The sequence below is a fragment of the Aspergillus bombycis genome, assembly GCF_001792695.1.
Source record: "Aspergillus bombycis strain NRRL26010 chromosome Unknown contig00107, whole genome shotgun sequence".
Lineage (NCBI taxonomy): Eukaryota > Fungi > Ascomycota > Eurotiomycetes > Eurotiales > Aspergillaceae > Aspergillus > Aspergillus bombycis.
This window is the reverse complement of record NW_019170109.1, coordinates 19,996-37,478: the sequence shown is the minus strand read 5'-3', so window position 1 is coordinate 37,478 and position 17,483 is coordinate 19,996. Positions and strand designations below refer to the sequence as shown.

At 48.3% G+C, this 17,483-nt stretch overlaps 5 protein-coding genes across 5 annotated transcripts; all 5 read right to left on the bottom strand.

The window, feature by feature from the left end:
- Nucleotides 1-1,292: 1,292 nt before the first annotated feature.
- Nucleotides 1,293-5,514, bottom strand: ABOM_009723 (DNA-directed RNA polymerase; the record flags this gene model as incomplete). Its single annotated transcript, XM_022536851.1, has 2 exons — nt 1,293-4,601; nt 4,690-5,514. 2 exons carry the CDS (start codon nt 5,512-5,514, stop codon nt 1,293-1,295), a joined length of 4,134 nt encoding a protein of 1,377 aa, XP_022385328.1.
- A 729-nt stretch (nt 5,515-6,243) lies between these two features.
- On the bottom strand, nt 6,244-7,330 carry ABOM_009722 (uncharacterized protein; the record flags this gene model as incomplete). The annotated part of the gene is made up of 3 exons (XM_022536850.1): nt 6,244-6,468; nt 6,535-6,797; nt 6,859-7,330. The coding sequence occupies 3 exons, from the start codon at nt 7,328-7,330 to the stop codon at nt 6,244-6,246; spliced, it is 960 nt and encodes a 319-aa protein (XP_022385329.1).
- Nucleotides 7,331-7,978: 648 nt separating this feature from the next.
- On the bottom strand, nt 7,979-12,802 carry ABOM_009721 (sulfite reductase (NADPH) subunit beta; the record flags this gene model as incomplete). Its single annotated transcript, XM_022536849.1, has 4 exons — nt 7,979-8,005; nt 8,064-12,449; nt 12,510-12,649; nt 12,772-12,802. The coding sequence occupies 4 exons, from the start codon at nt 12,800-12,802 to the stop codon at nt 7,979-7,981; spliced, it is 4,584 nt and encodes a 1,527-aa protein (XP_022385327.1).
- Nucleotides 12,803-14,316: 1,514 nt separating this feature from the next.
- On the bottom strand, nt 14,317-15,261 carry ABOM_009720 (inositol phosphorylceramide synthase regulatory subunit KEI1; the record flags this gene model as incomplete). The annotated part of the gene is made up of 1 exon (XM_022536848.1): nt 14,317-15,261. The coding sequence occupies one exon, from the start codon at nt 15,259-15,261 to the stop codon at nt 14,317-14,319; it is 945 nt and encodes a 314-aa protein (XP_022385323.1).
- A 1,233-nt stretch (nt 15,262-16,494) lies between these two features.
- Nucleotides 16,495-17,400, bottom strand: ABOM_009719 (Rab family GTPase YPT6; the record flags this gene model as incomplete). Its single annotated transcript, XM_022536847.1, has 5 exons — nt 16,495-16,553; nt 16,608-17,010; nt 17,106-17,194; nt 17,263-17,288; nt 17,348-17,400. 5 exons carry the CDS (start codon nt 17,398-17,400, stop codon nt 16,495-16,497), a joined length of 630 nt encoding a protein of 209 aa, XP_022385353.1.
- Between the last annotated feature and the right edge of the window lie 83 nt (nt 17,401-17,483).

The window sequence follows — 17,483 nt, the reverse complement described above, 5'->3', positions numbered from 1 at the left end:
AATAAAGGACACATTTCTATTTATTTAAAGTATGAAACGTGGGGGAAGTGCCGGTATTTCTCTCTGTCTGCCTGGGGGCACGCAACCCCATGTCATGTGCATACGCCTATATATTGCACTTCCCAAGGATATCGACTTAACCCAATGGGATTGACTCGGGGCTGGCTAATACAAGTCAGTATATATGTAGTATATACCGATGGTTTAAGGCTATTCTACTAATGCACATCTGTCGAGGTGGCCTTACTAGAGTGTATGGACAGTCTACACGTCCTCTACACACTTCCAGCAGATTTACACAAAAGAGTAAATAATAACTGCCCTGTTAACCCAAGTATTTAACGGTTTCAGTCGATACTGCCCAAATTTAGTTCGATTTGTGCAATCCACCTCTCTTTGTCAACTTGCGTCTGAGCAGATTCGTCCTTTAATTAAATCCCCCGATCATCCGGAGAAGGAGCAGAAGCCGTCGGCAGATGCAGTAGAACTTCCCCGCTAGGCTGCTGGTCACTGGTGAGTAGGAAGTTATAACCCTGTCTGATGCCCATACTTTCATAACCGAGCTGCAGGCTATCGGAGGTACTAGTACTGTGTAGTAAGTACTAGTAGTAGGTGGGACTTTGCTACAATAGGCAAACATGCCCTTCATCTGCTCTCAAACATGCCCATCATGTCTTGGCGGCTGTTCCTCTTTTTGTCCGACATTTTGCCTAAATTACCCCGGAAAAACACAAAAGTTAACCTTTGCACGTTTACTACTACCAAGTAATAATGGAAAGGGTTCATCACAAGCCACAGAATTTTGAGTTTTCATATATTATCTCGTATGTACAATGATCACATCCTTTGATGTCTGTGGTAGTCCTCACATATATAGACATAAATGCAGAGTTAGTCATACTGTACATGTTACCCGATGTCCAACGCCGGATCTATCCACGTGAAACATACATTATACATCAATCGCCAACAGTGGTCAGACAACCACTTTACACATGCCGGAAAAAACCCAAGGATAAAAAAGATTAATAAAAAATGTGGGGGAATACAAAAGGTGAAGAGAGGGAGAGGGTTTTGTAAAAGATGCAACAAATACACAGGATGGGGATATCACTAATCATGCTCAAACAAGAGGCAACGCTTAGGTAGGCGAGCGAAGAACTAGGGCGTAGACGATCCTGTCCCTCTAATTTTACTTTTCGTTATCGATTGCGCCAAAGGGGCCAACACCAACCCAATGCGTTCAAACTCCCGCCTAAGAAGGGCCCGCTCAGCCACCAACGGCTAAATCTTCAGGAGAAGAAATATTCACTGTCTCGGATGCGAGTGATGTCCCACTCTCCTTTCTCAGGTACCTCGCGGAAGCGCAATGGCAGCCAGAGCCAAGTGTGAATAGCACCGCGCCTTTTCTTCTTCGGCTCGTCAATCTCATCTAGATCGGCCTCGGCGGCGGCGTCTTCGGAGTTCGCCTTGGGGCCAAGAACATCGTCAAAATCGGTCATCAGGCTCTCAATGACCGGATCCGAGGGATCCGTTTCCATTCCTGAAGTTTTCCGCTCTGCTGCCTCCAGATTCTCCGGGACATGTCCGACAACGGTTTCACCGAGCGAGCTCGAAATAGAAAGATCCTTATCGGCACCGCCAGCCTGCTCAAAGATACTAGCGGGAGTGACCATTGCGCGTCCCTGGGCTTGCAGTTCTGGATCGTCCGATTGCAAAAGCTTTTGTCTCTTGTACTCCTCCAAGAGTTCCTGCACCTTAGCCGATTTGTGGTTTGCATGTCTGCGGTGAGCTCGGATAGTCTTTCCAATCTTACTCGAGATATTGACTTTCGCGAGGAACAGATTTTTGCCGTAACGGACTTCAAACTCCGCCGCGAGCCTCTTCACAACATCATCGGAGTGCATGCGAACGAAAGCCTCACGGAGAATATTGTTCATAGAATCGACGTCGCAGGCATGGGTCCAGAAGGAGTCATGGACCGCCGAAAAGCTAAGACCAGCCCGGTCGCAGGCAATAGCTGATAACATCATGTGGGTAGCGTCGAGAGAGTGAATAAAATTAGGTGGGAAAGCCTGGAGTTGCTTGCGCTTGGAAACAACATCATCAGAGCCCATATCGACAATGCTCAAATCCTGTATGGTAGTACGAACGCGTCGAGACTTTCGAACACGGTAAGGCTGGACAACAGGTAAACCTAAAGGAGTGGTCCAAATCACAGTGGATCTGAACTTCTGAGCTGGGTCGCTGGCTTTCTTTGTCGACCCTTCAGCCGATTGTGTAGGGCTCAAAGCTTCTTTTGCAATTTCTTCGATCTGCTCAGGAGAGAGAGATTGCGTGATTCGACTTGCGCAGTCTCCAAGCCAGTATTGGATTTCATGAGCTCCATTGAACATTGTGCCTAAAGCCTCAAAAATCTTCCGAGCAATGTACAACGAACCACTCTTCGTTTCATCGGCCGAAAGCTCCGGGTAATGATCAACAAGTTGTTTGCGCACTTGCTTCATAGCTCCCATAAAAGTGACGCCATAGACGTTCGTCATGACAGTCTGCTTGACAATCTTACGGGTGATCTTTCCGTCCAGCAACTTCGCAATTGGGGCGCCCTCTTTGGCTTCACGTGCGACAGCTTCCTTAACAAATTGGGCGACACCAGAATATACATCGGATGGGCGGTCGGACGGCTCCAAGTTCACTTGCTGAGCGCCCACCTTATCACCACCAAGCGCTGCGTAGTGTTGCAATCCATTGCACGAGCCATCTTGATGGATGGGTAGTCGCGATGGATATTGAGTAGGATCCGGGTGCTGGAGAGCGTTTCTCAGCTCACAGCAGGCGGCTAAGCATTGCCATGGATCCTCTGCGTCAAGCCACCACCGTCTGCCGTGTAAACCTTTGTTTGCAGAATCAAGAACATCGTCCAAGTGATCCATTGTCCATTGTTCACGTTCTGAGAGGCTAGCCTTGTCAAAGCCAGACAAGTTAGCAATCTGAATCTTCAGCCATCTAAGGCCACGAGCGCCCAGCGGCTTAGCTTCACCGAAAAGGAGGAGCCCTCTAGCATTGTCCGCACCCATTTGGTTAAGATAGGGTGGAAGCGGGTAAGCACGACCACGGAAATCCATGTTATGGGGAAGATAGAAAGTATCATTTCTGTACGCACGGGCAACTTCCAGTTGGAAGTTTTGAAAGCATCGGTTAGAATGCATGCCGGATCGTCGATTTTCGATCTCACGCATAGCGTTATCCCACTTCTTCTCGGCCGCGAAACCTTCCTCGGGAGCTGGCTTGGGTGGGTGAGGAAGGTCAGGGTTTAAGGGCGCAAGGCTGGCAACGGCTTCTCCTGAGTTCCATGCCTCAAGCATGACCTCGAATACATCGCGATTGATCCTCCACCCAGTTCTTCCAAGAATATTCAGGCCCTCGCGGACCTGTTCCAAACCATTGTTCTCCATCGCTGCTTTGATGTAAGACGGTTGTAGAGTCTCGCCCGGTGTTGCCCGTACAATGTTGCTCTGGTAGATGAAATAACCACCATCCTTAGGACCGTTCCACGGCTTTGGTTTACAAATCATGGGCAACTGACGACCTAGCACATCTGCGGTAGGCTCCCTAGCAACGATCTGAACAATTTCTGGGTGTAAATGAACGTATCCCGACTTCCTCCCCCAGTTGATTTGATAGGAGTGTTGGAATGCGGGCTGCAATGTGGTTGTTTTCTTCTTTGTACCTGGATTCTCCGCTGCGACAGGAACCTTTCCGATATCAAAGAGGAAGCTCATCAAGACAGCACCGACTTTAGCTTTCACCCTAGGGGGCCAGATTGCTGCTGGGTCCTCCTTTTCCAAGTCATGTACAATCTTCTGCCAGGGTGCTCGCCCATCCTTCTGTTTGCGACCAGCAAGAATTTCCCTCAGTGCTTTCATGCGACGGGCATCACTTCCCGACTGCTGTTTTTTAAGGGTCATCTCAGCTATCAGTTCATCTTGAAGGTCTTTTCCAATACCAGTGGCAATTGCAGAGACCTTGATGCCTTTTTCCATTCCTCCACGAGAGAAGGTTGATATAACGGCGAGAATAGTGAGCGCTGCCAACCTTTCCGGGTCTAAACTCCGCAGATAAACTCCGTAGTCATAACGTTCTTTCTGCTCGAAAGTCCTAATTGGATTGGCCTCCGCTTCATCAACAAGCTTGAGTTCTTCTTGGATCCTGGATACAAGTCCCATATGCCACTGATTCATAATGGTACCTAGCTTTTTTCCTCCGCCAGTCATATCTAGCCCTGACTTTTGCATCTGAGTAAACTCTTGCCGCCATCGTTCAAGTGAAGTCCTTATCGAATCCGTCTCTAACTGTCGCTGTCTGAGTTGATTGTATAACTCTAACTTTTCCTCTTCCGTATACTTGGTGTCGGTTGGAAAAGCGACATCAGAGCCAGTGGAGAACATTGTGAGAGAGTCCTGCAAAGACGAGAGACCGAGGCCTTTCTGATCAACAGGCCTAACAGCGGGTATCTCATCTGTGATCGACTCGGGGTTTGTATTGGTAATGTCTGAGTGTATGCTGCCGATCGCAACACGTCGAAGGTCAGACGAACAAATCTAGTGAAAGGATGTGTGTCAGCACCAATTTCTTCTTTCTCGCATACCTCATGACGTTGAAATGAAGGCAAGAATAGGATAGACAAACCTCTGACAGCTCGCCTAGCTCTAATTCCGAAAGAACTGGAACAGCCAAAACCTCCTCTTCGACTCCCGCGGTCTTTGCGAAACTCCAATACCTGCGAACTGCTCTGTCTCGCTTAGCACCATGTAACATACGTAGTGCCATCCGAATCATGATTGCATATGTTCGTGCATCTGGCTGAACACCCCCGTGAGCCATGTCAACTTCGAACCACCTTTGCAAGGGCAAGACCAAGTTGTGCTGCCTTGTTACAACCATGTGTGACACCATCTCCTCCAGATAGCGGTTATGGATGGCCAGATACTCAGGCGAACCGATTGGAAAGTACTCCCCAAGACGGGTTATGAGATTGGCAGCCCGATCCATTCGACCAACTTTCAGGGAGATATCCAAGTTTGCCATCATCTCGTCTTCGTCACCACCAATACCCTTGTGCTTTTTGAGAGCTCTCGGTCTGGTCTGTAGAAGGTCGTCTATGATGATTAAGGATGAAGCATTAAACCCCTTCGAAATGGGTGGGAAAAGAGAAGCCATTTGTGCCTGTTGGTCATACCGGTGGCCGGTTGTGTATGAGGAGTTCTCGAATGAAGGATACGGTGTCTGTTCAACGGCGGAGTGATCTGCTGCCGTGGCGAGATGCCGATATGATTGGAGATATGGCTGACGGGGACGATCGGGAGAAACATTGACAGACGCGTTGGCATAAGAATTAGGGCGACCTAGATGGGAGTGAAACCGCAGGGTGGCCAAAGATGGCGACACCAAACGCCTATTAGAAACCCGGAGATGAGACGCTGCACTTTTCTGACGAGTAATTCGGGATAGCATGATTGAAGAATTTTCGCTGAAGCAACCGGATAAATTAAGAATACGTTGTAGAGGTACGTAAAGAGAGAAGAAAATTATGAAGGAAGGCGAAAATTATGCAAGAACAAAATCATTAGTATGCGAATATGCGCAAAGAGGATTCAATAAATTGACAATGAACTTCCTGTCAGCGGAAGATATCGGCTGATAAGCCGTCCTGCAGCCCTTCACCGGTCTATAAGAGATGGGCAAAGAAAGTATAGGGGTGAAGGTCTGATGAAGGCGAAAAAAGTCGAAAAGCTGCAGTAGTTCCTGGACGGAGAAATCGGGGGAAAAATACTCGGATCCTCAAAGGGGAGATAAGGCACGTGCATTCACGTGACTTGATTATCGTGTTTTTCTTGGACTTCTCATTTGCGGGATCGCGTCCACATTGACGGGTATGCTCTAGCCCTATCAACTTGGGCGGTGGCGATCGTCAACACTTTTCACAAAGCCGTTCAAACTTGTACTTAATTACTACTAAGTATGTACTCATTATTGACCGTCATAAGCTCAGAGTTCTGTGCCTGCCTTTTATAGAGCTCAGGTCCCTGATCAACCAATGCAATAATGCTATCAATCTTATCTATAACATCTTCCGCATACTATCAATTGGCTATACCCGCTAGAACGCTCCTTGCACTTTTGGGAATATTCTCATGATGCCATTCGTAAAGTCTAATTTTTTACACATAAAGAAAAAGTTGATCATTCCTCTTCAGTACTACTCCTAGAAGAGCTCCCTCTTCCATTCTGCTTCATCCGATTCTGCTTCATAGCCCATCCAGTCATCTCTGGGTTTGCCGGGTCAATACGCGGCGCACTCATTTTATCCAGATAATCCTCACTATCGATCGCCGATTCCAATTGCGGTAGATTTTCCAAATCTTGGTGCATCATGTAGCTTTCATATACTTGCCATGACTCCTCAGTCTTAGAGTATCTAGAATTAGCGGAGCCTCTTGAAAGAAACGAAAAGATCGCGTAACGAATACTCACCTCAGCATCGACCCAATCATAGCTACCCCATTTCTCCTCCTGCATCTTCTTCAAAAGATCCAGATTGCCAGCCAACTGAGTTGCCTGGTCATCTTCAGCCGCTTTAACCTTGATATCAATAGCGCGAGCCTCATTTCCACCACCCTCATCATCATCCTTTTTCTTTCCCTTACCCTTGGTGGGAATCTCATCTAACGCATCAAGATGATGAAGCTGGGGATGCACCTGCACAACCGCCGAAACAGGCGACAGATGAAGATTATCTATAAGCACTATTAGCATCCACACGCAACACCAGCAAAGAAACCCAGCGCAGCAACTCACTCCCCCGGAAAGCAGCCAACATATAAACCGGGTCCCCCTCCTCAGGAATCTTAATGCGACCTCCCAGCGTCTGCACCCGTAATAAGGAAGCCGAGTCTCCATTCCCCATGCCACCCATTTCCACATCTCCACCAGCTTCCATCTTCACCTTATTCCCGCTAGCAAGGGAACCGCCACTGAAACCACCTGCCATACCGAATGCGCCGCCCTCTTGCGAGCTGCGACTTTTCTTCAGCGCATCGCCGTACTTCAGGCCTTTATTAACATCATAGTTCATGCGGGTATTGATGGGGACGTCGACTTCGACAAGTCCGGTTTTTGGCTTTAGGCGGAAGGCAGTGGGCCTTTGGCCATGGCGGTCGTCATAGGGGTAGTCTGGTAGTCGGTCGAGATATTGGAGGACGTACCGAGAGATTTCGGAGTCTGTCAGGTAGACGTCGTAGGATGCGATGACGGGGTCTGAGGAGTCCATGGTGTGGATATGGGGCTATGGGCAATGGATGGGTTGGTCGACTAGGATCGTAACATTAGTTTAGTAGTATTCGTTAAATTGGACGGGAGAACAGTATATCGTGGACAATTGACTTCTCTTCTCTTCAATTTTTTTTCCATATCAGGGCGGCGGAGAAGTGGCTGATAAGAGTGGGAAAAGCGGAGTACACCGCCTTCCATTCTAGTGAAAGATAGAACGACATCATATCGTTCTTGGGTCGCGTTTCTTTTTTCTTAAAAGGATGGCACTAATGCCTGTAGTAGTAATACAGGAGGCATTTAAGGCTACAGGCTGCAGATCAATTGGTTTTAATGACGATTATAACGTAACACATAAAGTATAGGGACCGTTACCGGCATCAATAAACTCCCACCGTAGTACATGAAGATTAATGAAACTAGACTTGATCCAATGCTTTTAGACGTCAAGCATATACAGGCATACTACACAGAAGCAAGCGACGATGGCAGCAAATCAAGTCAATAAACCAATGAAACATGGCTCACATGGAAATGGTGGAATCTAAAACAATGCAACTGCAGTAGTAAAAAGGCGGTCATGGCAATCAAAGCGACGTTTAACATAACGCAAAGTGATTTACCCTCTTTTCATCACTAATTTAATCCTTTACTCGTCATCTTCATCTTCAGCAACCTGTTTGATTATGTTAGGTGGAAAGTCTGAATGTATGTGATAGCGAGGGTGAACTTACTCCTTCATGGAAGTTGCGTCCATCAGTAGTTTCCTTAATAACGCCTGCACGAATACACCAGTCTCCGAACCTTTCAGGCTCTTCACCATCTGTATTGCGCTCCAGTGCGTACCGCTTGAGGAGACCCTTCATGATGTCCAAAATCTCATCCTCCTTGATAGAAGAGCGATATAACTTGTTCAGACGTTGTCCGTGGTAGCCACCGCCGAGGTACATATTGTAGGCACCGTATGCTTTACCGACGAAGGCAGCTTCGGCGAGCCAGGGCCTGGCGCAACCGTTGGGGCAACCTGTCATACGCATGACAATGCTGTCTCTAGCCAGGCCCACCTCTTCGAGAGTAGATTCGAGCTTAGAAATAAGAACCGGCAGATAGCGCTCAGACTCGGCCATGGCCAGGCCACAAGTGGGGAAGGCAACACAAGCAGACGAAGAAAGACGCATACCACTGAAAGAGGTGTTATCGAGCTTGTACTTGGCCATCAATTCCTTGATCGCAGGGAGGTCCTCGTCCTTGACGCTGGATAGAATCAGATGCTGATTACCGGTGAGACGGAATTCGCCCTTGTCAAGCTTCGCCAGTTCACGCAAACCGGTGCGCATCTGGAAGTCGGCAGTATCCTCAATTCTCCCGTTCTCAATGAAGAAAGTGAAGTGGTTGAGGCCCTTCTCATCCTTGAGCCAGCCAAAGGTATCAACGTTGGAAGCAAACTTGAACGGACGAGGTTCGGCGAACCGTAAGCCGTCTGGAAGGAGAGCCTCCACCTTCTCCTTGAAGACCTCAACGCCCATGTCATCGATAGTATACTTTAGACGTGCATGCTTGCGGTTCTGACGATCACCGTGATCACGTTGTACCAACATAATCTTTTCACAAACAATGTGGGCCTGATCGGCGGGTACATATCCAAACATGCGGCCGGTCTGAGGATATGTCTTCTTGTTATTGTGAGTGCTACCCATACCACCACCAGCGAGAATATTAAAACCTTCCAAATGTCCGTCGGATCCCTTAATGGCGATCAAACCGATATCGTGTGCATACACATCGGTGTCGTTGTGAGGAGGAATAGCAATGGTGATCTTGAACTTACGGGGAAGGTAAGTAGGGCCATACAGGGGTTCGTTATCGACAACGGCATCTCCTGCGACTTGAACCTTCTTATCATCATCATCCTTCAGCCAAATCTCATGGTAGGCTGTAGTAGAAGGGAGAAGATGGTCGCTAATCTTCTGCGCCACAGCATGGGCCTCGCGATGGTAGAAAGAGAGCTCTGGGAGGGAGCTGCACATGACGTTACGGTTGACATCACCGCAGGCTGCAATAGTAGTCATAAGTGCTTTATTGATAGCACGCATCGCACCTCGGAGGTTACGCTTGATGACGCCGTGGAATTGGAAGGTCTGTCTGGTCGTGAGCTTCATGGTCTCGTTACCATGAGAGCTGCTGATAGCGTCCATTTGCAGCCATTGAGTGGGAGTAGCAACTCCACCAGCAAGCCGACAACGGATCATGAAGCTATAGGCGGGCTCAAGGCCTTGAGCTTTGCGCTCATCGCGCACATCACGGTCATCTTGCATATAGGTGCCGTGGAACTTGGTCAACTGCTGGTCGCTTGCAGAGATAGCACCGGTACTCTCATCCAAAAGGCCCTCAGCAATAGTACCACGAAGGTAGTTAGACTGTATCTTAATGTCCTCGTTTGTCAAAGGTGCAGGCTCTTCAGGAAGACCCTCGACTTTGTCCACGCCCAAGGATTGCCAGAGACGTGGCTCCCATTCAGAGTAACCAGTCTGGTAAGCGTCTGGATCCTGATCGTCACCAAGTCCTATATCCGTGAGCTTACGTCCGCCCAAGAAGGCAACCCGGGCATCAAGGTCCTTGGCAGGCTTGTTATAATAAATCCTATCTTCCTTGCGTGGCCAGTAGTGGCTATCACCAAGACCAAAAACAGAGTAATTGATAGTAGACAAGTCAAGATCTCCAGAGCTTTTTATGAATTCCCACAGACCACGGCCATTGACGGGGAACTCACCCTGGCCCGCGGTGCTGGTGATAAACACCACATTTTCCTCAGTAGATAGATCCTCAGCGGGGTAATCATCCATGGCCATGACCATAGTCTTCAGTCCCCTAGCGCGACCGCGGTTTCCAAGACGCTTTGCCAGGTTTTGGGCATTGCCATTGTCCGACGCGAATAGAATAGTCAAGGGTGCGCCGAAAAGACCTTCGAGAAGCTTCTCATAAGAATCCTTGGCCTTGCGTTTCTGGAGGGTCCGAACCTCAGTGCCGTAAGATTCAGAGAGGGCAGAAGAAAACTTGGGGTGACGGTTCATAAGCTGGCTGAGTTGGTTGTCCCTACGAAGGAACTCTTCAAGTTCACGCTTGAGACGTTCCGAATCCAGAGAGAACTTGGGCTCGTGGTTCTCTTCGTTTCCGGGGTTCCAACGGTACAAAGGCCAGTATCCAAGGTCGATGGCTTTCTTGGTCTCCTGAAGAACAGTCAAGGCAGAGTCATCCTCCTGGTTGTATGGCAGGTATGCAACAACTACGGATGGGCCCTTGAACTGTTCGGCCTCGGCCATAGCTTGGAGAACCTGGGTGTAGGAGCCGTACACGGCAACGGAGGCAACGTAGGCATTACCATAGTTCATGGCATAAAGACCAATATCCTTCTTTCTGCGTGTCGGATCAGCAGCGGTGCGTTCGGAGTAAGGCTGGGAATCGATCACGAGCATGTTAACATTGGCACCGGAGGCAAGGACATGGTGGACACCAGAGTTCCCAAGATCATAGGCCCAGGCATCGGAGCCAACGAGCCATCGGGACTCATCATAGAAAAGCTTCTTGGATTCTAGGAGCTGCTTAGCCAACTGAGAGTCATCCTTTGAAAGGTGATCAATAACATCTGGAGCCAGTCTGTTGGCCTTGGATGCATCTCCGGCATTAAGAGCCCAGTTTGAGAGGGATGTCTTCGAAGCATCTGTGGCAAAGCGACCGGTCTTCGATGCTTCTTCAACCTCCCGCACAAACCGGCGGCGGTGTTCCATCCTCGCAATCAAGGAACCAAATCCATATTCAGGGGTGGCTGCAATGGTGGAGGAGACACCGGCATGCTTCGAGTCCAACTGGTTAGCGATGTGCAAACGCTCCCCGAAAAGCTGGTTTAAGATCTTCAGATAGGCATTCTCGATATGGGGCTGTTCCAAGGCAGTCTCAAGTGTTGGAACCTTGGAGCTACCGACTTCAAGATTCTGGATAGGAGAGGAGGCGTCCAAGTTCTGGACAATGCCGCGGAGTGCCTGAATGGCAGTAGATGGCTCAACGTACCCGAGTCTGTAACCGACAATTTGTAATGCACGTCCGCCAGCAGTGGTAGGGGTCAAGCTTGATAACAGATCCATGAACGAAGGACCCCATTTTGTAGTCTTGCGGACTTGTTCAAGAACGGCGATCTTTTCAACAGAGGCTGGAATGGAGTTCACAATCTGGCCGCCCACCCAGGGTCGGTACAACCGCGCAGTGATAAGTCCGATGTTCTTCAGCTCGCTGGCAGTGTCTTCCTTGGACAGAGCATCTACAAACACGCCGGTAGAGCCAAAGATAAAGAGAGCGGATTTGGCATCCGAAGGACCAGTGTACTCGACTGCCCTGTAGTTACGACCCACCAATCCCGACAAGGTGCGCCAGATCTGAGAAGTCCATTCGAAGATGTCTGCGGCACTGACTGGCCTAATAGAAGAAGCATCCACGGTTGTTGCAGCGGAGCTAGTAGCACGGCTATCAACGCTACTATCTCTTCTTGAGGAGCCAACAGACGAGTTGTCAACACTGACACTCGAAGGTGTCTGAGATGGCTGTGCAGGGGTAGCAGCACCCTCGGGGGTCTTAGTGTTCTCGACAACTTCATCGGTTACGGTGGCCACACGTCCAGAATCAGTGTACAATGTTTGGGCACCGAGCCCGGTGGAGTGAGTAGCATGATGTCCTCCCAAGTTCAGAACACTCTGGATCACATTCACATCCTCTTCTGCGATGGGTTCGTCGAGAGCAGAATTGGCAGGGTCAAAGAAATGGATGACACCTTTTCCGGACTTGCGTGCCAAAGCATGAGCAGTGATAGAGATATCTTGTGCCTCTTGAACGGTCTCAGAGTGCAGAAATGTGAAGCCACATTGCCGTATTGAGCTGATCACCGAGTAATCTGGGAATGGAGAAGGCTCCACGGCGACATGGATGACAATGGGGAAGTTCGCTAAGCGGTAGAGGTGAGGGATAGAAGAGAGGAGAACAGAGGAGCTAGAGACAACAGAAACTGCATCTCCAGTCTGCAAAGGGTGGAAAGCAGAGAGGAGAGGATCTTCATTGTATCGTACTGAGATCACCTGAGGAGCCTGTTAATCCACAGTCCAAGTTTAAACAAGCTGGATTCCAGTATTACTCACGTCAGGTACGCCCTTAGGCAGGATACTGCGCGCCTTTTCTTGCTTGAGAGCCTTTAGTGGCTTGCTAAACCATGAATCTGTCTGCAGGGATGGCTTGACAGACACCACAACGTCGCTAGTGAGATAGGCGACTCTCGCCACTGAGGAGTAAATTAGTATTCCATCACCAGCTTGTAGACAAACAATGACAGCAACATATAGTCATATGTGCGATCAACCAACTAGGGATTGGAGAAAGAATGAAAGAAATAAAATGACTCACCTGCCTCTCCGGCAGTTGAAACGGGCGCCATGTTGGCAATTGCCAGTTGCGCTATGTAGAGCGCAAAGGTGAGATAATACTAATAGTATACAGAGTAGATATCACCGCATACGGTGACTCCACACTCAATTTGAGCTCAATCGATGAGGGGGAAGGAGGGAGAAAGGAAGAAAAGGTGACAGTTTTAAAGACATTTAAAAAATTAGCTTGACTCTTTCCCGTTTATCCTTAAGATTTCCTTCAAAATTAAAGCAACGATTTTGTTCCCCATAGACTTTCTCCGCCATCGGGGTTGGATCAGCAACATTCTCATTGGACTGCGATCACGACATCGATGCAAACGTGCGCAGGCGGTGGGTGCAAACATCCTTAATCGAGTCAAGTGCGGGCAGCAGGTCGAGCACGTCAGTTCTTCAGCGGGCTTTGCTTCGGCAGAATGCTGATAGGTCAGTTACTTTTACTCTGTACGACTCGGATTGATCTTGAGATCTCGTGCAGCCGAACGTGGAAGACATCCACTCATCGGCCTCAAAAACCATTCATAATAAACGCAATTAACATAACCGAAGGAAAATTGCTCCGTAAGACACAACACAACACAGATAATAGAGAAATTTTCTATAGTTGTTCCCTACTTTCCAGTTAGCAGGAGACCGATCGGTATTTGATCATTCGGCTTGTTACGCTCATTACAAAGATAATTTGCTCTCGGGCGAGAGACTCCCGGTGAGGTTAGTGGTCAGCTGAATACTAACAACCCAGTGTATGGTGGATTGAGAACCATTGTTACAGAACCGACTTGTCGTTTCTCATGTAGTTTCCCCAACGGAAAGGAATAAGGCGACAGGCTCTTAACAAGAATAAAATAACAAAAGGAAGAAGGAAAAATGGAAAATTACAAAATATGTCATACAATTAAGGACTTTGCCCTGTGTGGTGACTAACTTGTGGTCTTTGGTCATTCATGATAGAACATTATGCGATTCCCTGATATAGTGCATGAAAACTGATCCTCAAGACGCCAAAGATGAAACCAAACCCATATCGATATCAATATACAAGTCCCAGACGCCAGGGACCACATCTAAAAAACCAAACCTTCTGTCCTTATAGCCGAACAAAAACACCGTTCTCTTCCATAAGAACGACTTCTATTGGCCTAATATACCTTTGTGCAAAGAAAAATCTAACTCTGTCTTTGTAATCCGCTCCGGAAGGGAGAGAAAAAGAACCACGAGCGTTGTCGAGTCATCAACTCTTGCGGCCGTATGACTTGTGACCAGCGATTTGTAGATCATCTCACCATTTCAAGTGATAACTTTATAACGGAAACCACGTAATGTGCATTGGGTAAGAGGTGAGGCCGTTGATACCAGAGCCTCGTCGTTATGAGTTAGACGTCCGCAGTACGAGGAGCATTGACATCCGTCTCCTCTGCCAAGGGCACTCACGTTGTGTGGACTTTGACGCAGTTTCCTCTGTAAGGATTGACATGGGCTTGAATGGATGGCCTGTAGCGGATCGACAACTTCCGATTGCTTTTGTTTATCTGGTTTCGCCCCAGTCCTGCATTTTGACGTTCATACCCGGTACCTCATAAGTGGGTTGTTGTAAGGCAGCCGCCTGGACAGCCGACTGAGAAGGTTGCGGAGGACCCGTTCCAGAACGACGTCTCCGTTCTCTTTCAAGGGGCCCAGGAAGCTCGGTGCTCTCGCCGCGGGCACGGAATCGCCGCCCAATTGTATCCATCCAGTTACCATCCTCATCCTCACCTAACCAATAATTGCGACCAACACTAATCATAGCACGACCAAGCTTTCCCTTCCAGCCTTGACCATCAGGAGTGAACGGCGAGAACGGCTCCTTATCGATATCGGCGACGCTGGCCACACTAGCAATGGATGTGTTCCGGCTATGAGTCGGGAGCTGAGTGTGACGAGGCACAGCAATATAAAGGCGCAGAGACTGGCGAGCGAATGCCAGCATGACAAGAACAAAGTATGTGCGGATGATCCATAGCGAGCAGATGAAGACAATGCTTTGGAAACTTTCCGGTTGGGTAACCGCGTTGCTTAGGCCATCGGAACTTCTGGCATACTGGGCGCTATGGGTAGATGACGAATCGTACTGCGGGCTGGTGAATCCGGCAGTCTGTGCAATCGTCTCACTACCGGGTCCGGAGGTAGTCTCATAATGTTGAGAGATGACAAGGAACCATGTTACACCAAAAGCAGCGGTATATGCAGCGTTTATGACGCTATCGAAGAGGTAGAGCCAGGCAAGAGCGAGACATTGCAGAGGAGATTGTTTCCGGATATGTGGGAAGAGCAGTGTTGCGACGCCGAGAGCGAGTAGGGAGTAAAGGTACATGGACAGCTGGACGGGTGAAAGGTGGTAGCCGGTTAGGAGCGCAAGCAATCCATAAAGGCCACTAATCTTGTTCAAGAGTAAGGACAACGTGATGAGAGAAGCGCCCGTCCGCAGGCTCATGACATAGAGGAATGTCTGTTGTACTCCGGGGGGTCATTCTTAGCACCATAGACACGGAACGGGAAGGCCTTTTATCACGAAATTTTAATTTCTGACATACCTCTGGCCGCGGGATGCGGAGAAAACGGGTTGGTGAAAACCCCATCTCTGATATCGCCGATGGGTTGCGGTGGGAGTGGCACAAGCGATGGGAGGATGCAGTAGAAAAGGGAAAACAAATGGAAGCCAATATGTTCAGAAGAGAAGAAAGGGAGAAGGCTGGAAGTCAGCAACAGTTGGGTCACGATGCCCATGTGGTATTGTCACACAGGGGCTTGATTTTCCGGACGATCCGCCCCGCCGATCGTTACTATTTTCGCCTATTGAACGCCAAGAAATGAGCGGCCCTTGGATGACGTTCGGGTACTCCGTAACATGAGTTTATGTCCAATGAATCATTCACTGCGCAAGTTTTCATTGACCTGGTTTACGGAAGATGGCTGCATGTACTTCCAGCTATTGCTTCAAGGTCAATATGAACAATTGTCTGAAATTGAATATTCCCTTCTGTGCTACTCCCTGTTGGACTTCCAAATTGTTCTTTCATGCATCGGGCTCTGTTCGCCTACTACTAGTAGGCAGTCAGCTATCCTGCATCAGACAATACGAGTACGACGTTCCCGATGCTAGCGCCAATGGCCAATTGCAGGTTGTTTAACTACTCCGTACAGAGTAGTATTATGAAGATATGCTGAATGTCTGCCTTGGCCTGTTTCTTTTCTTTTTCATCTTTCACTTTCTCCTAATTATGTTGGCTGGAATTTCTGGATGCTATGCGGTTGCGAATAGTTTGGTAAATAGTACAATATATATGTATTGTAGACGTAGTCCAAAATTTTACAAGAGCCATGACATCTTAGAACCATAACCTCAAATCTGGGTCGTTAAAGATAAAAAGGATATCGTAGGAATCTGAGGGGCAAGCAATGGGATGTTGATGCGATGTAGCAAGTAGAACGCCAGATTCTCCCACCAAGCACCACTGGCAGGCGACCGTGCCGGGAAACAGGAAAGAAAGCGAAAAAGAAAAACGGCTTCGATCTAAACACGCTATTCACTTGAAAAGCAAAGGAAGAAAAATGTACAGATTAAGAATAACAGCAATATTGACAATCTCAAACCTCATAATTGAGATCGAGGAAACAAACTGGTGAACGTAATCGAAAATGGCGACCAGGTAGTACATTACAGCATTCAGCAAGCGCATCCATCGTTGGTTGTGGTCTCTTTTGGGGTGATGTTCACATCGATCACTAAAGGTAATAGTCAGCTCTGAGGAACTTGGAAGTGACACCGAGGAAACAAACCTTGGCTCTCCCCTCTGCTACCTTCGCCTTCCATGCCTGGTAGAGCTTGGGCTATCCGCCGGAAAAGTTGCTTGACATTATGGCCAACCTTAGCGCTAGTCTCGATGAACATCAGCCCGTTTTTCTTAGCCTCCTCTTCACCCTGCGCGGTTGTGACCTCACGCTTGTCGTTAAGATCAGTTTTGTTGCCAACTAGAACAATGATAACGTCATTGCCACGCTCCCCTCGGACGTCGTCAATCCATTTACGGGTGTTCTGGAAGGACTTGGCGTTTGAAATATCGTAAACAACAACAGCAACACTCGAATCCCGGATGTAGGAAGGAATTAAAGACCGGAATCGTTCTTGGCCGGCTGTATCCCAAAGCTGGAGTCGAACAGTTCTGTCCTCTAGGTACATAGTCTGGAGAAACGAGTTAACACTGGCATGAGCGATAAAAAGTGTGTCGAAGGTGGGGTTCTAGAATCGAGAGGTTGGCTAGTTGCGGTGAGATATACCTTTGACAGAAAGTCGATTCCGATGGTCGCTTGATATGTATTATCGAATGAATCGTACATAAATCTCGTAATCAGGGACGTCTTGCCAACTACATGTCACGGTCAGAGACTTGCACAGACCATAAACTAATGGAAACCTGGCATGTGGTATACATACCGCTCTGCTCTCCCAAGAACACCAGCCTGTGAAACATTCAACAATTAATTCAGACTACAAGAAGCTTTGGTATACAAAGACATACTTGAACTTTTTCAAAGGGTTCGAATACGACCCTACAGCGGAAGTGGATGCCATTGTGACAAGAAAACTTGTTAGAAGCAATGGTAGGATCAGGGGTAGCGGAGGGAAAGTCGCAAATAATTTTTACGTAGAAGGCC